This window comes from Phaenicophaeus curvirostris, chromosome 8 (genome assembly GCF_032191515.1).
Source record: "Phaenicophaeus curvirostris isolate KB17595 chromosome 8, BPBGC_Pcur_1.0, whole genome shotgun sequence".
Classification (NCBI taxonomy): domain Eukaryota; kingdom Metazoa; phylum Chordata; class Aves; order Cuculiformes; family Cuculidae; genus Phaenicophaeus; species Phaenicophaeus curvirostris.
The window spans coordinates 27,292,210-27,308,231 of NC_091399.1; the positions used below are offsets into that span (position 1 = coordinate 27,292,210).

General features: G+C 41.5%; 1 protein-coding gene across 17 annotated transcripts in view; it reads left to right on the forward strand.

Annotated features, from left to right (window-relative positions):
• The window catches only part of PTPRF (protein tyrosine phosphatase receptor type F), a 394,608-nt gene that overhangs the window by 177,638 nt on the left and 200,948 nt on the right, over nucleotides 1–16,022 (forward strand). For all 17 annotated transcript variants that reach the window (XM_069862928.1, XM_069862935.1, XM_069862941.1 and 14 more), the window contains one exon: nucleotides 14,876–15,021. In XM_069862928.1, the coding sequence (XP_069719029.1) occupies nucleotides 14,876–15,021 (146 nt within the window). The remainder of the gene's footprint in view (nucleotides 1–14,875; nucleotides 15,022–16,022) is intronic.

Here is a 16,022-nt window from a genome sequence, read left to right on the forward strand (position 1 = left end):
TCTGCTGCAGTGCCACTGTGACTTTATAATACTTTGAATGGGGCTTTCTAATACTTGGAATTTTAAACACTGGCCTCTGCAATGTAATTTGATGCAACTCCATGAAAACACTTAGCTTTTAAGATGCAGTCACCTGAAATAGGAGGCTGTGTTTCCTTCTGGTGGTGGACCAGTGTGTCACTTCTCTCCAGGATGTGGCAGTGTGACGGCTTCACAATGCCAAGACAGTTGGAAGTTTTAAATTAACGTGTGATTAATTTCTGTTCTGTCATCATCCTTTCTCAAACCTTTAATTCACATGCCAGCGTTATCACTAGTAATAGTGGGAAAATGCTTGGCTGAAGGAAATGTGCCTCTAAGATTCTGGCTCGTGTGCCATAGGGTGATTTCAGCGCTTTGCAAAGGGTGTTGTCAGCCTTGTTCTTACAGTCAAAGCACTGCAAATGTGGGCAGCTGCTGGTGGGCTTGTTCTCCCAGTTTACAGTTCATCTCCTGCTTTGAGGCTTCTGGCTTGTTACAAATAAAATTCTTCCCATAACCATGGTTAAAATCATGGATCTGGACATGCGTTTGCGTATGGAAGCGCAAGTGGAGGTTTCCAGGCAGCCTTGATACAAACACTTTCTGCATGTGATCCACAGAACTACAAGTTCTTTTGAAAGTTAGAAATGCTATATTGTGAGTACATGGAAGATGCGGTCATAGAAATTAAACTAAGACTGAGAGGTTTAAATGATACAGAAGAATTAACAAAAGCTATATTCAGCTGCATAGCTTTTTAAAGGGGGATAGAGAAGAAGAAAAGGAGATGATAAGGTTATAAATGATATTCTCAAGATGTCCAAACCCAAATGCGTGCTTTTTCTTGGTTTTCAATAAGATGATGGTGATAATGGGACTTAAGTATTATGGAGAGTATGAAGCAGAATTCAAAGATACCTTGTTACAATCAACCTATCTTCTTTCCTCTTTTTTTTTTTTTCCTTTTTAGAGGAGCTCTTTAGTCTATGAAGACTCACAAAGGATATATAAAACAGAAAATATTCTACTGCTCTTAAGAAGGGATAAAAATTATCTGAGATATAGACTAGGGGCAGGAAAGAAAAGGGACAGAGATGGAAATGGAAGCTTTTTCAGCTGAAGGATCATGTTAGCGTACAAAAAAAGTGGGTATAATTGACTACAGATATGTTTAAAAACCACAGTCTGTTTTCCAGCTGATGTTTCTGTGACCGTTGATTTGGAACGGTTTTCCAATAAAAGAAGTGTATCTGAAAGGCAAACCTATCTTAAGACAGCGCGTGATCCATTTACGAAGGCAGTTGTGCAGTGCAGCCCTTGCAAAGCCAAAGGATAAGACCCTGCTTCGGAGAGCTCCTTCCAGCCCTTTGTTCCTGCATGTTTTGGCTGTCCTGTTTGCTCTGGTGGGCTCCAGCGCTTGGATGATGCTGCTTAGTGTTTCTATTTCAGATTCCTCCTTGATAACTGTACCAGGCGGCGCCCTGTTAGATACCCTGTTGGTGTAACACCGCCAGCTCAGCAAGCGGGGACCTCTTTGATAAACATTTATTCTTGGAGCACGCAAGCAGAGTTGGCAGGCACCTACCCTCAAGTCAGTCTTTAAAATAAATGTGAAAATCCAAGATTGGTGATAGGCAAGGGAGTGTTCCTGTGAGGGTAGTTTTTGAGTAAGATCCATTTGCCTATATACAGGTATGCTCTGCTCACCATTAACAGAGCTGAGAGACTAATAAAATTCACTTGAGATAGGCATAATTGGACAGGTTCTTTCTCATCTTCGTGTTCTTTCTAGGCTGTGTTATGATTTAGCGATGTGCTGACTCGCAGTAGGTGCGGAACGCTGCCATTCTTTCAGTCTTGAGATTCACGTACAGATTTGTGCTTCACCCTGGTGTACGTCTTTCATGAAATATGCTGGGATGTCAGATCCCTGAGCTGTAAACAGTGCCACCTTTCTCATGCAGGTAAAACCTAAGAAGCGCAGTTAGCTTTCACTGAGGTAGCTTGTCAGCCTCTTTGCTGGTATGGATTTTATTTCAGCAAATTGAGTGTGAAGCCAGGAATCTTGGGATTCGGTCAACAGAGCGGGAATGGGCGAGGGAATCTTAGACACAGCACTCTAAAAGATATATCTGTTCTCTGTTGTAAATATATCCTGTGTAGTCTCCACAAAGAGCTTAAAAGCAAGCTGAAACTTGCAGGTTTGACATCTGTGTGCATGGTGCACGTCGCTTAAGCTTGTAGCATGTGGTAGTTTTGTCTAGCAGTGCGAATGACAGTAAGTGATGCAGGCAAACAGCAAATCTCTGTAAGCAGCAGACTTGTTTACAGCTTTCTCATGGCACCTGCAGGGTTCCGTGTGTTTTGAGTCTCAGATTTGGGGATACATCTCTTTCCAGGCTGCTGAAGTCAATGTGAGGGCTGGTATGGCCAGTCCTGGGTTCTTCCCTGATGGGCTTAACCTGGTGCATGTGTGGCAAGGAGTTAATTCTAGAGCAGCCACTCTCAGTTTCTGGTTGCCCTCTGTGATTGTGTGAATCTTGGATGAAAGTGGGACTTGCTGTTGATAGGAGAAATGTGGAAGAAGGTGCTGGAGGTTTGGGTTGAAAGGCAATCCAGAGCTATTTATGAGTAGGTCATGGCTAAAATATAAAGAATATACTTGAGTTAAGGTGTACAAGAGAGCACAAAAAGAAAAATCACAGGCGCTACTGGATGCTTTTCATAGACATTCCCAGTCTTTGTACTAAGCCTCTGCTTAATGCCAGCTTTATAAAGATTACTCTTCAGGCATTATGCCAGCCTGTGTGGCTCACAAACCTGTGATTTGAGCAGTAAGGTCTGCACAGGGAAGGCAGCTGCTGAAGGTACCCAGCCTGAAAGCCCATGTCAGGTATCCCCGTTTCTTTTTGTTTGGTCCTGTGCTGTACTCTCTGCCACCACTTTGTGTTGGATTTTGGTCAGTTCGTTCTGACCGGTACCGCAGGAGTTGATGTCACTGTAGGGTCCATAACCTGCAGCAGAGCTCCGTGGTGAGCAAGAAACGCATCCTCTTAAAACAGCGTGGATTATAGGTTTGGTGCTTTTAACTAGGGAAGTTTGTTGCAGGTAGTGTGTTCAGACTTTGTGAGGATAAAATACATTTTCACAAATCCCACCTCCTAGGTGGAATACGTCTGCTGCCTTGGCAAGATACCTACTGCTGCGATGGTGACATTAACTGGCTTTCCCTTTTCCCAGAGGCACGGATATTGTCTGAGGTGCTGAAGAAAGAGATAATCCATGACAGAGAAGTATCTCCTTTAGACAGATTCGGTCCCTGCAGAGCCACACGCTGCTGTGCAGCCCATGGTCTAACTGTGCTGCTGGGCTTCCCAGAGGCCCCTGTGCACAAAGCACCCACAGGGCTGGTTCCCTGGTCCTGCAAGTCCTTGCACAGCCTTTTCTTTTTCAGTATTTACTCCAGCCTGTGCACAAGTTCCAGGCCAGCTCTGGAAATTCAGCTTTGGCACCTCACAGTCGCGCTGCGGTGTTCCATGCTTCAGGATAGACCTGGTGGCCACAGCAGCTTTTCACAGCATGGCAGGCAGTAACATCTCCTCATCGACTGTAGCTTTCTGCATTTCTTGCAACTTTATGGCATGGTTTAGTGTTTGATAGGAATGGTTGGACTCGATGATCTGGTGGGTCTCTTCCAACCTGGTGATTCTATGATTCTATGTATAACTACGGGAAATTGATTCAAAGTTGGTGCAGCTAAAAGGCCACAAAAATCAAATCTTGTACCATGCTGGGTAGCTGGAGATTTAAGGAGTTTAGTTTGGAAACTGTGGCTGAACTGATCATCTACAGAGAGAAAAGTTATTAAAGTGTAAAGAGCTTTTCATCTTATCTGTTAAATTCATAACACAGCAAGGAATGGATGCTAGAAAAATTAAATCAAGAATGCAGCAACCATGAAGGTGATTAATTTTGATGCCTTCCTAAAAGTCAGCCCTTACTGAATCAGAAAGCCTTGGGTGGAGGAGGGGACCTCTTGGGATGAGGCGCCTGCCCTGCTTTATGCACAGAGCAGGGCTGGACTGCAGTGGCAGTAAATCCGTGGCATGTGTCAGTCATTCTCTTTACTGTGGGATTAGGACACCCAGTATTTGGGTTAGATGGAGTCAGATGTTTTCCATATTTGTAGAGTGCCATTTTGAGAAAACCCAAAGGCAGTTCATGGACAGGAGACGGCAACTCCCAGAGCTTCGCTGGCTCCCCAAGGTCAGCGAGCAGCCAGGCACTGCACAGCGTGGCCTTGACACTCCTTTTTGGTTCTTGTCTTTCTGCTGTGGAGGACTGGAATTGCTCAGCAGCTCTCTGCCAGGCAGAGGTGGTAGCCCTGGCATCGAAGCTCTGCTTAAATGCCTTTTGACCTGTGTGTGTCTGTACCATCATTTAGCCGATGCTAAAATACATCATTATGGGGGAAAAAGTGCTGCTCGATGTCTCCCAGAAGTGTTGAACCTCTCCATCCAGGCTTATCAAGGAGTATGACTTAGAAGAGGTTTATTAATGAGGAAACACTCCTGTTTCTTGAGGAATTTCAAGTAAAACTGAGCAAAAATAAGTAATGTTTTATATATACACACTGGAGAGTATTTTGCTTGGGTGCCCAGCTACCTGCTGAAGTTTTTTTACACTCTAGTAAGTAAACATTTAAATGTGGAAATTAATTTCTTGGTTTTCTGCAGACTGCACTACAGATGCTGCATGATAAAACAGTTGATACCAATAGGAAAAAAGCCACTGGTGTAACAGAAATTGCAGAGGGCACTCATTATCATTAAGCAGAGAGTTTTCCTCCTCACCAGGTAGATGAGGCAGAAATTTGGTTCATTACTAGAAGGAGGACAAAACAACGTACAGTGGCATTAAAATGAAATGCAGGTTCCTTGCTGAGAGCCCACGATGCCTTTGCTTTAGTAATGGATATTCTGAAGAGGTTGCTTACTCTGGTTCCCAGTTCTATTAAAATCATTGTACTGTGCTCTGTTTACAAAATAAGGTTTACCCTCACTTTTAATTCTTAAAAGTAGAGGAAAAACCTGAGCTTGCAAAGAGGGATTAAAACCTCTTAATCCTTTTTGTGTAAAAGAATATGGTGTTTAATGTGGTAGGCATGCTGGCAAAATTAATTTTCATGTTTTTTCAAGCACAAGATTTCAGTTCTGTCTTTGTTTCCTGGTCCTGCATATCTTATGGCTTCTTTACACTACGCAACGCGCTTTATTAACTTTGAAGTTTTTGAAGAAATTTGCAAATAACAAAATACAGATTTGGAAGGAAAAGTAAGTTCCTAGGAGCAGGCACAGCTGCACGTACTGCCTCAGGCAGTGTTGTGATGACTGATTTCAGAGCCCAATAGCTGGTGTTATTATTCTTGTCTGTTGTGTGTATTCTGTGCAAGAGAGAGGATGCCTGAGTTCAGATGCTGAATTTTGTGTGTGATTAAATGAACGTTCTATATGTGTGTTCATTTGGAAGCCCTTAAGTGAATGTTGTGTAAATGGTGATAATTGGAGGCAGTCTCCTTGCAATCCTTTCTCAAGCTAAATAAGGTCCGAGGCCAAAGGCCCCAGTGTTTAATTGTATTAAACATAGAGGCTGTAAAATTTATTAACTTAGAAAGTGTGTATTACCAAGTTAATTGGAAGTGGCTTTAATCTATTACCAGGTGGAAATTTGACTTCAGGTTTCAATTTTAAATTAAAGCAAAACAGAAAAGCATTCTGTGAGTCTACTGGAAGGTCTGCAGTCTGAGCTCTGTTTCTCTGCTCTTCCTTGTTTTTCAACTCTGTATAATACTCAGTATAAATGCTGGGGAGTTAGAATCGAAAGCTAAACCCATATATAGGGGTCTGGCTTTTCCCCAAGACTTGTGGCAAGCTGCACGCAGGCTGCGGGTGCTCTAGGGAAACGTAAAAGCCAAGGAGGAGAAATAAAGACAACCTCAGGTTCTAGAAGGATGTTTTTCTGGGCTGTGTTTCTGCTTTGGTTTTATTCAGTATTCTTCAGTCGTATGCAGGACTGCTTTGTGCTTCTTGGCATATTTTTCTTTTTCTGCTTATATGTTACTTCAGTTATTGGAAGCAATTGTAAGAATGGTGTCATAGTAGAGAGGCTGATTTATTTTTTTCCCCCCTTTCTTGGCACACAGAGAACTTCGGAAAACCCGTGGACAGCAGTCAGTCACAGCACAGGGATTAGCCAAAGCAAGGGATTTTCTTACTAAGATGTAAAGCAGCTCACACTGATAGTCAGCCAGGCACTTTGAGAAAGGCATTGCAATTCCAGCAGCCTTGAAAAGTAACGGAGAAAATTTGCCACCCTGTGCGCAAAATCTGTAGGCACCCTGCAGGTATGACACGAAGAGAAGCCACTTACCCATTGTGTTGAGCTTGAAGTTGCCTGCCTAAAACTCTCTCAAAAAAAAAAAACGGTACCCAAAATATTCAGTTCTGTTGAGTGACTTGCACAACATCCTCGTGCGATGGTTGCTGGAGACAATTCTGTTTCAGTATCATGTCAGTTAATTTTAGGCATTTAAACTCTTTCAACGATTTCCATGATTCATAGACAGAATTAGAAATTTACTGAAGTGTAATACTATGATGACAGGCTGGTGCTGGAGTTTATTAATATCCAGATGTTGTGGCCTTAATACTTGAGCGTACAAACGGCCTTTAACTCCTGTTTCTGTGGAATAAGCAGATTTCTCCAAACAAGAGCATTTACCAGTGGATGCTTGGTTTCTACCAGCGCAGGGTTAATTTATGTATAAGCATGCAGGCAGTGGCCAGCAGTACACATGAAGAAGTGTGACCAGCAGGTCAGTGGAACTGATTCTGCCCTTCTACACTGCTCTCATGAGACCTCACCTGGAGTACTGGTGCCCAGTTCTGGAGTCCTCAGCATAGGAAGGATGTGGAGCTGTTAGAACGAGTCCAGAGAGGAGGCCACGAGAATGATCCGAGGGCTGGAGCAGGATGAGGCTTTGAGCAGCCTGATACGGTGGGAGGTGTCTCTGCCCATGGCACGGGGATGGAACTGGGTGATCTTTGAGGGCCCTTCCAAACCATTCGGTGAGTCTATGAGGTTTTAAGATGTTTGTGTGAGAAGAAATTTTAAAATATTAAATTTTAATTTAATTACTATTTAATGTTTTATATCAGATTTAGTAAGTATAAATCGTGTATAAACAAAAGGGAAGACGCCAGCCTGGATGTGAAGATTCCCACCTGTGTGTCTGCAGAGGCACTTCAGTCCCATCCAAGGCTTTGCCTTTAGTCTGGGCTTATGATAAAGGAGAGAGCCTCTAGACACGGTGAGCAGCATCCATTTGCCAAGACGGTGAAGATGCGGGTAACAAAGATTATAAAGGTTTCTGAGCTGAAGTCACTATGAATACTGGTAAAGTTGTTCCTTTGATCTAACGTGTAGTCTTGCCTTCTCCTCAGTTAAACTTTCTACACAGAAACAAAGCACAGTGGGTCTTGCCTGCTGAAATGAGTTCCTTGTGTCTTAGTTCACTGTATTTATTGCTTGTGTTTAGGGAAAATCACAGTCTCTGCTGGATGACTGCTTTTATTACTTTTGTACTGTGATTTTTTTTTTTTACTGAAAGTTACAGAGATCATTGAACTTGTTAAAAAAGTCTGCTTCTTAGAGATCTGTGTATAATCATTCACTTTATTTGGTTTCATTTTGTATGAACTCAAAGTTATCTATGAATAACTTTATGGAAGTCGGGAGATGAAGATGAGGAGAAATGCAACTTACTTTGAGATAATGTTTGTAGATTTGATTATCACGGACAACCAAACTTGAAGCTGGAAAACTCAAGCACTAAAATTGGATTGAAGTAGCAGAATCATTTGTCCTAGCTGTTGGGAATCTCTTAAGCATTAAAACCTAATAATAATAAGATGATAAAACAAGAGAGGAGAATGTGCAGGTAACATTAGGTAACCTGTAATTCAGAACGAACTGAGGAATGTGGAATGCTATTTTCTGTGATTGGGATGCAGTTAAGTGTTTTTTATAGCGGATGGGAGAAAGGGTTATGATCCATACATTGGATAAAGAGAAAATTGTGTATGTATCTGAGCATGCAAGACCCCACTATATATATTTGCATTTATTTAATAAGTACTTTGCACCGAGTAATAAAGGACGAAAGTTTCATTTACAAAAGTGCTGTCATCTTAGTGAAATAAAATCAAAATAGGAGAAATAGGGAATGAATTTGCATTGTGATCGCCAAGACCCGCTAATGCTTTAGCAAGCTGTTATTAAAGAAATGTTATTGCAAGGTTTAAACAGACTCTTCCTACTTGTAAATTATACAAGGATTATATAGTGCAAGTTTAAAAAATTATATTCTGCCAAGCAATATTCCTAATGACCACAAAGGGACAGGAACCACACTTAAACAATGATGGGTATATTGAAAGGAAAACATAGGAATGTTGATTGTAAGGATATCTGGAGATCCCACTGGCTTGTCTCCTGTCCTGCAGCAGGTGCTTTGGAGAGAAATCTTAGCCTAGTTTTCACCAGAGTATCCTTCCAGCAGGCATCCATCCATGCACAGATATCAGTCATCCAAGATGGTAAAGGAAATGGAGAAATGCCCCTGTTTATACTTATAAGAATTGTTGACCTCTTCTAGACCACTTGATATCCACTTCAAAGTTAGTTGTGAACATAAGAAAGTCTGTGTCGTTCTTGGTTTCTTCCCAGTCTTAGAACAACTGAGCCACATCATCATTTTTCACATATTCACCCTGACAGCAGCCACATGAGAACAGCAGGTGGTTTCTGCAGTGGAAGCTGAGGCACAGTTGTGCCTTGGCATGTGCGACAGGCAAGGTTAAAGGCAGGGAATTAAACCTGAATTTCACAATATCCGGGCTCAAGAACTATTCTTATTATGATCTTTTCCTGTTTGTGCCGCTTCTTTTAATTCATTTAGCCCAGGCACCTAAAGAGCCTTACCCATGTATACCTATTGTATGTGCTTATCTAGTTCATCTCATATCACAACTGTAATTTTTTTCTTTACAAAGGAGACTCCTTTCAGTCTTAATTTAGCCCAAGTCGTAAAAGCTTTCAGATAAAAATACAAGCTCCCCTTTCCTACAATGCCAGTCTTATTTTTGGCTGCTCTTCTGTTCTATTTGGAACAATGGGCACTTGTAGCATGAGGACAGGTATTTTTCTTTAAAAATCTCTCGCAGCAGGTGAGTGCTTGTAGAACACTTAATTGCAGACGTGTTTAATAATCCATTTTCCTCAAACCTGTGTGCGACTCTTGAAAAATAGCATCCACAAGAACAGGAGGAGTGGTATGATTGCCAGTTTCTGAATTTTTGGATGAGGTATATTTGATGTGGGTGCTATAAATACTGAAAAAGCATCAGGATTCAATTTAATTTTCCATTTATTTTAAGAAACCAGCTAATGATGGGTCTTTGAAATAAAACAAGTTAATATTTGGGTACATGAAGCATATTTATGTTGGCCTATATTATGTTTCAGCCACTTGAAATTTTTTGGCTCTTACAAAACTACAAGTAAGCATCTTTTATGTGACTGGTGTGTACCTAATGCATAGCAAAATACAAGGATCTGTGCTATATATACATGACCCAGCATAATTTTTCAAGGCTTGGGCTGGTATTTAAGTCAGGTAGTGCAGATCGCATGTTTCTTCTCAAAGGTCGTGATTCACATAAAAGACACCTTGCCAACTCAGAGGGAGGCTACATCTCTGTGCCCTGGCCTTGAAGGATATATGGCAACAGGGATTTTTCTCCCTCGAAAGGTCCTTTGGGTTCACTGAGAAGCTGCACAACCTAAAAACAACACATGCAGTGGTGTGACTCTGAACTGCTCTGAGAAAGAAAGGAAAACCTGAAAAAGAGAACTGAAATGTTACTACTCTGCTACAAATGTTTGGTAGGACAAATTTTAAAATAGCTGCCGAGATATTTTTCTGATTTATAACTGTTGTTTCACAACAAACAAATTGTCTAGAATAGCAGAGAACAGCAGTGCATTTATATATAAAATATGGGTGAGAGATGCGTCTTCATGGTTGACTGTCTCTCGCTTCGAGATGCCCTGCAGGAAGGCTGTGTTCGTGGCTCTCCTGTAGACCAGAGACTTCTGCCTTTGAGGGCTTCAGGTTCCAAATCCATCACATTTGCTTTTGCAAATCAGCCTTACTGATTAGCTCATACCTAACTTATCTGCTTGTATTTCTCTCTGTGGCTTTCTACACCCACGTTCATGTGGACCTCTTAAAATGTAATTCAAGACAGCGATTCTTTTTGGAAGCACCACACACTCTAGCTCAGTATAGGGCTCCGCTTGAGTTTGCTGCTGTTTTGGGGCATGGTGATGTAGACTTGTGAGGCTGAATCTCTGCTAGCATCTCTACCACACTGTAAGGCCCTCTTTGTGATTTACTTTATAGGATTACCCAGGAATCTCTGCTTGCTCAGCACATGACATTTTCCACACTGTCAACTGTGAAAACAAAGTCCTTTTCTTCTGAAATGTGTGGGTTCTTTTTTTTAAAAAAGTGTCTCAATAGAGAGCATGTCTGAGCAAGCTGTTATTTTTCAGCCCCCAGCCAAATAAGATGAAACCTGTTTCTTTCTCTTGTAAGAAAATGCTCTTATTTTTCACCGTCTTTCTCCTCCGAACTGTGTGGTTCTCACAGGCTCTCTAGAATAATTTAGTTTTGAGTGAAGACCAAACAGGGAGAATTTCAGCCAAGAAGGTGAAAGTTTTCCCATTCTCCTGCCTGAAGCTTATGAGTGAATAGAAATGATGAAAGCAGTAATTTCCACTCCTGGTGTAGTGGGAACTTAGTTATGAAGTGAGGAGCAAGAATTAGTTTAGAGGGTGAGGACTGAATGTACTCCAGGGATCTCATACTGAGCATAGAGGCGAGAGAAAGAGAGGCTGGAGTTGTTTGGACTCAGAGTTATCAAATGACAAAAACACCAGTCTGGAGTACACCATGGAATAAGCAAAGGTGGGTGTGATGGGCACCCAGCCATCCAGCACCTCTTCCTGCTGTCACCTAGTACGTGCTTGGGAGGTTCTATCTCAAGCTGATATTTCACAGATTTGTCTTAGGAATATGATCACTTTTTTTTTTTTTTTTCTTTTTTAAACTTTCTATAAAAACCCTTTACCTGGTCCTTAGGTCATCAGAGAAAAAAAGACAAACCAGAATTTCACTGCAGAAGACTTTTCAGTTCCTTGTATTTAGTTGTAATTTGTTTGAACAAGTAATGGTGATCTTCAGGCTTGGCATTTGCATAGTCTTCTGTGCAGACTGTGGTCATTTTGAATTTCAGAGGGCAAAAAGAGAAAGACTTAGGTTGCTGGTTAAGTAGTGTATTTTCAGTATCATTTTATTTGTATCTAATTGTGTTTCTAGGCCAACTCTAAGAGTGCAAACATTGAAAATGGGTTAAAAAAGACTGCTTGGGCCATCACCCGTCCCTAGTGGCTGTTACAACTGCCCATTGGAGGTAGCAACTGATGTGTCCCACGGCAGCCTCTCCAGGCAGTGGAGTTATAGAGAGGTAGTCTAGTCCACTTAACGTGCATTTTCCACAGACACCAAGATTTTCATGGATCAGCTGTCATGCTTCTGTTAGCTCTCACCGAGATAAGTTTTAGGATTTGCTGTAATGGTTACCAATCATTATAAAAATATGTTTGCTCATGCCCGACTCTATTGCCCAGGGGCCAGGACTGAGGATTTTAGGTTTGCTTAATTAGTACTTTCCTTCCATTTCACAACTTTAAAGTATACAAATGTCTAAAATGGCTTTGTAGAAATACCCTTTCCCAGACTGTGTGAGAATTTGGTTTATGTACAGGTATAATTTTGTGACTGGTCTCAGTGGATTTAGATGGTTTCCAGAAATCAGTGTTGCTCAATTAAATGTGCAGAGAAAAAAGATTCATTACAACGATGTAAATTCAAGCTGAACAAGCCAGCAGGTTTTTTAGGTTTTACTGCCAGTGAACATTCAGTTTCCTTTTGTTCTGGTTTTTAATAGTATTGATTTTTTTAGAACGCACAGAAGTGAAGTAAGTCCTCAGTGTACGAGCTGTGGGGTAGGTGTGTAGCAAGAGATATAATTGCATTGTATTCTTCAAGGACGAAAGTTTTTTTGGATTTTGTTGTATTTGTCATTTGAAAAATTTACACTATTTTACTAAGATCACAGAGTAAATAACAGAAAATCAAAAGAACAAATCAACTGCTGAAATGCAATACAAGACATCAGCTCAGCACACTAGCGAAACAGTCAATCACACCACAATCACTAGCAGACTGAGCAGTAAATTAACATTTCACTGGGATAGATGAGAGGTGAATAAACACAGAAATATGTAAATACAAACTAAGTAGGAATAGACATGATTATAGATGAGTAAATATGTGAAATCAGCATCAGTTAAGCAAGCACAGTTAATAATTGCTTGCTGTTCATGTCAGGACAATGTGCCAAGGACTGCAGACAGCAGCCATCATGTCTTAAAAGGCTTTTTCTGGGGTTTGAGGTGTTTTCTTTGTGCAGTCCTGGGGCTCCCTTCACCAAGGATGACAAGATTCAGCATACCCATGTCACCAAGTGCTATGGCTTACACACTTTTTGAACACTTCCAGGGAAGGAGACTCCATCATTTCCCTGGTAAGCTCTAGCTCCGCCAGGGGAGGTTCAGGCTGGACATCAGGAAAAAATTCTTCACAGAAAGGGTCATTGGGCACTGGCAGAGGCTGCCCAGGGAGGGGGTTGAGTCACCTTCCCTGGAGGCATTTAAGGCACGGGTGGATGAGGTGCTGAGGGACATGGTTTAGTGTTTGATAGGAACAGTTGGACTCAATGATCCAGTGGGTCTCTTCCAACCTGGTTATTCTATGATTCTATGATTCTTTCAGTTAAGAAATTTTTCCTAATATCCAATTTTAACTCTCTCCTGGTGCAACCTGCGGCCATTTCTTCTCGTCCTATTGCTTGTTACTTGGCAGAAAGAACCAGCACCCACCTCGCTACAACCTCCTTTCCTGGAGTTGCTTCCAGGTGTTTGGGTGCCGGTGGATGGAGGCGAGGGGAATGAGGAGCAGAGCGAGAGACCCTGGCCTTTTCAGGAGCCACAAGCCACCAGACCAGCTCAGCTGTAACCTGAAACTGCACCCTTTCATCTTGGGAAAATGCATTTAGAAATTCTTGTTGTTTGAGGTCACTGAATCTGTGTCCCTCCTGGATCGAGGAAATTCAGCCCTCAGTTCATCAGAATCTTAGTGCTTAAACCGACTGGGCTTACAGATGTCGTCCCCCTCTCCCTCAAGGACATACTCGGGGACGTGTCCAGAATGTGAAGAGGCAGAACCACTGCCAGCTCCACTGGGGATGTTTGTTCGATGTCCGAGAGTTGAACAGGTTTCTCCTCCCACTCTTGTTCTTTTCTAATCACAGCAGCTGTTTCTATACCCTGTTTATAGGTCAGGTTCATCTTTGAGTTGGTTTGATCAGAATTGTAGTTGAAACACGGCCTTAGTGTGACCCATGCACTGGACAACATCGTGTTTGGACTCTGTTAACTCCCTCTGTGGAATTTTAGTACTTTGTAGGGATACGAGATCATCAAACGCTTCTCACTTGGAAAAAGCAGTGCTTCAAAATGACTCTCAGATCACGTATTGCAAAATTGTTTTTGTACGGTGAGTGCAGAAGGAAAACGTAAACATTCAACCTGGATGCCTAGTTTTATCTATCTGAGCCTGTCATGTGTCATAGAATAGTTTGGGTCCTTAAAGATCAGTCAGTTCCAACCCCCTGCCATGGGCAGGGACACCTCCCACTGGATCAGGTTGCTCCAAGCCCCATCCAACCTGGCCTGGAACACCTCCAGGGATGGGGCAGCCACAGCTTCTCTGGGGAACCTGTTGCAGTGTCTCGCCGCCTTCACAGGAAAACGTTTCTTCCTTCTATCTCATCTAAATGTCCCCTTTTTTAGACCCTTACCCTTGTCCTATCACTGCATCTAAATCCAGAAGACACAACTGTACTTTCATGAAACGTCTTTTATTGATTATTAAAATGTTACATGATACTTTTTTTTCATTTTTGCTGAGTCTTTCGGGCCTGAATGTCACTTTGGTTTCTTTGCTGACTTTCACTTTTAGTGATTAGTTTCTTACCACACATAGGCCAGCCTGTGCAGTTTTCCAGATGCTTATAGGCTGTAGGATTTTTATGTTGATCCACATCTAAAATAAAACTCAAAGTTGTTATCTGTGTATTTTAAACCGTACCTGTTAATTCAGACAAACATCTTAACACCTTTTAGGAAAAGCAATGTCAACGTATGGTATGTTTTCTAGGTTTGGCGTGTCAGCTGTTCTGTAATTTCCAGTGCAATGACCATGTTATAATGCTGCAAAAATCCATTTATTAAAAAAAAATTAACCGTAAAAATGGTTTCAAATTGTCATATACCTGAATTAATGCCCAGGGGGCTGGAGGGGGAGCCCTCTGTTGCCCTCATTTACAGGCAAGCCAGATGGACTTTATTCATATCAAGAAAAAAAGGTACTCAAGCAGAAACTGTGCTTATAATGTTGCAGTCTGTGCTGAATTTGCATGGCCGAGGCCATTCAACCTGGATTTGTAGTAGAAGCACCAATTATTTTGTAATTTAGATGAACATGACACATTCCTTGCTTGTCTGATGTTGTGTCCTCATGGGGGTGATGTGGTTATTTTTCTAGGCAAGCCAACATTTATGAAAGCTCCTGAAGATCAGATTGGGATTTCTGGAGGAGTGGCCTCTTTTGTGTGTCAGGCAACAGGAGAGCCCAAACCTCGTATCACATGGATGAAGAAGGGGAAGAAAGTCAGTTCTCAGCGGTTTGAGGTAATTACAGAAAAATATACATAAAAAATCAGTAATCAATCTAATGCTTGCAGGTCTTAATTACACAATCATCTTTGCAGCCTGGGTATCTCTGCATTGCTACAGTATAAAGTCTAGAGATTTAGAGTCAAGTAAGTTCCTTCCCTCCAGCAACATAATCTGTAGAGCCAGCACTGTCCTATGAGCATGACAGTGGAAGCACATATGCACGACATCCTTCAGGTGGGAGATTAGGGCTTACAGCGAATTGAATGGCAGATAAGATTTGGATCTAGCAGTACTCATCATTTTTATTGTGAAAATTGATAGGGCACCTCCTTAGCCTACTGTCCATGTAGAAATTCAAAAGTGGGATGCCAAAACACTATTGGAAGGCTTTCTATGTGATGGCTATGGCCATCCCTCCCACAAATGGACTCGGACAGGGAATGGCAGTCATCCTAAAGGGTAAATTGACTTCCCTGTGAACTGAAGTCTGAGAGGGAGAGGGAAGAGCATGTATTAGAAATGCATTTGAAAGAGAGTCCAATTTAGTTCATATTTTAAATAGCAAATACTCTTTCACTGACTTTCTTCACCTTTTTCTCCACTTCTCTTTTTTTTGGAGTTGGGCTCTTTTCTCTAAAACTCTCCTTGGAAACATGATCCATTCTGCAGCCTCTCCTCTAATCTCCTGTCTTTGATATTTTCACTTTTCTGACTGGAACAGAAGATGTATTTGCTGCCCAGAATGAATTGATTCAAATAACCAATTTAATCATGATTTTGTATGTGAGCAGAAAACCTTGATTAAAGTAATCAATTTTAATCTTGTTTAACATTGTTATTTTTTCCCCAAGAAAGGTTAAGTTTTGTTGTATAGTAACCATTTAAGCATTCTAATTTGTTAAGTATTTATATACTTTTTAGTGAATTTGGTACTTACTGTGGCTGACCTGAGGGCTGTGCCATATCATATGCATATATACAAGCAATTTCTTGCCTTTATTCACATCAGCTTT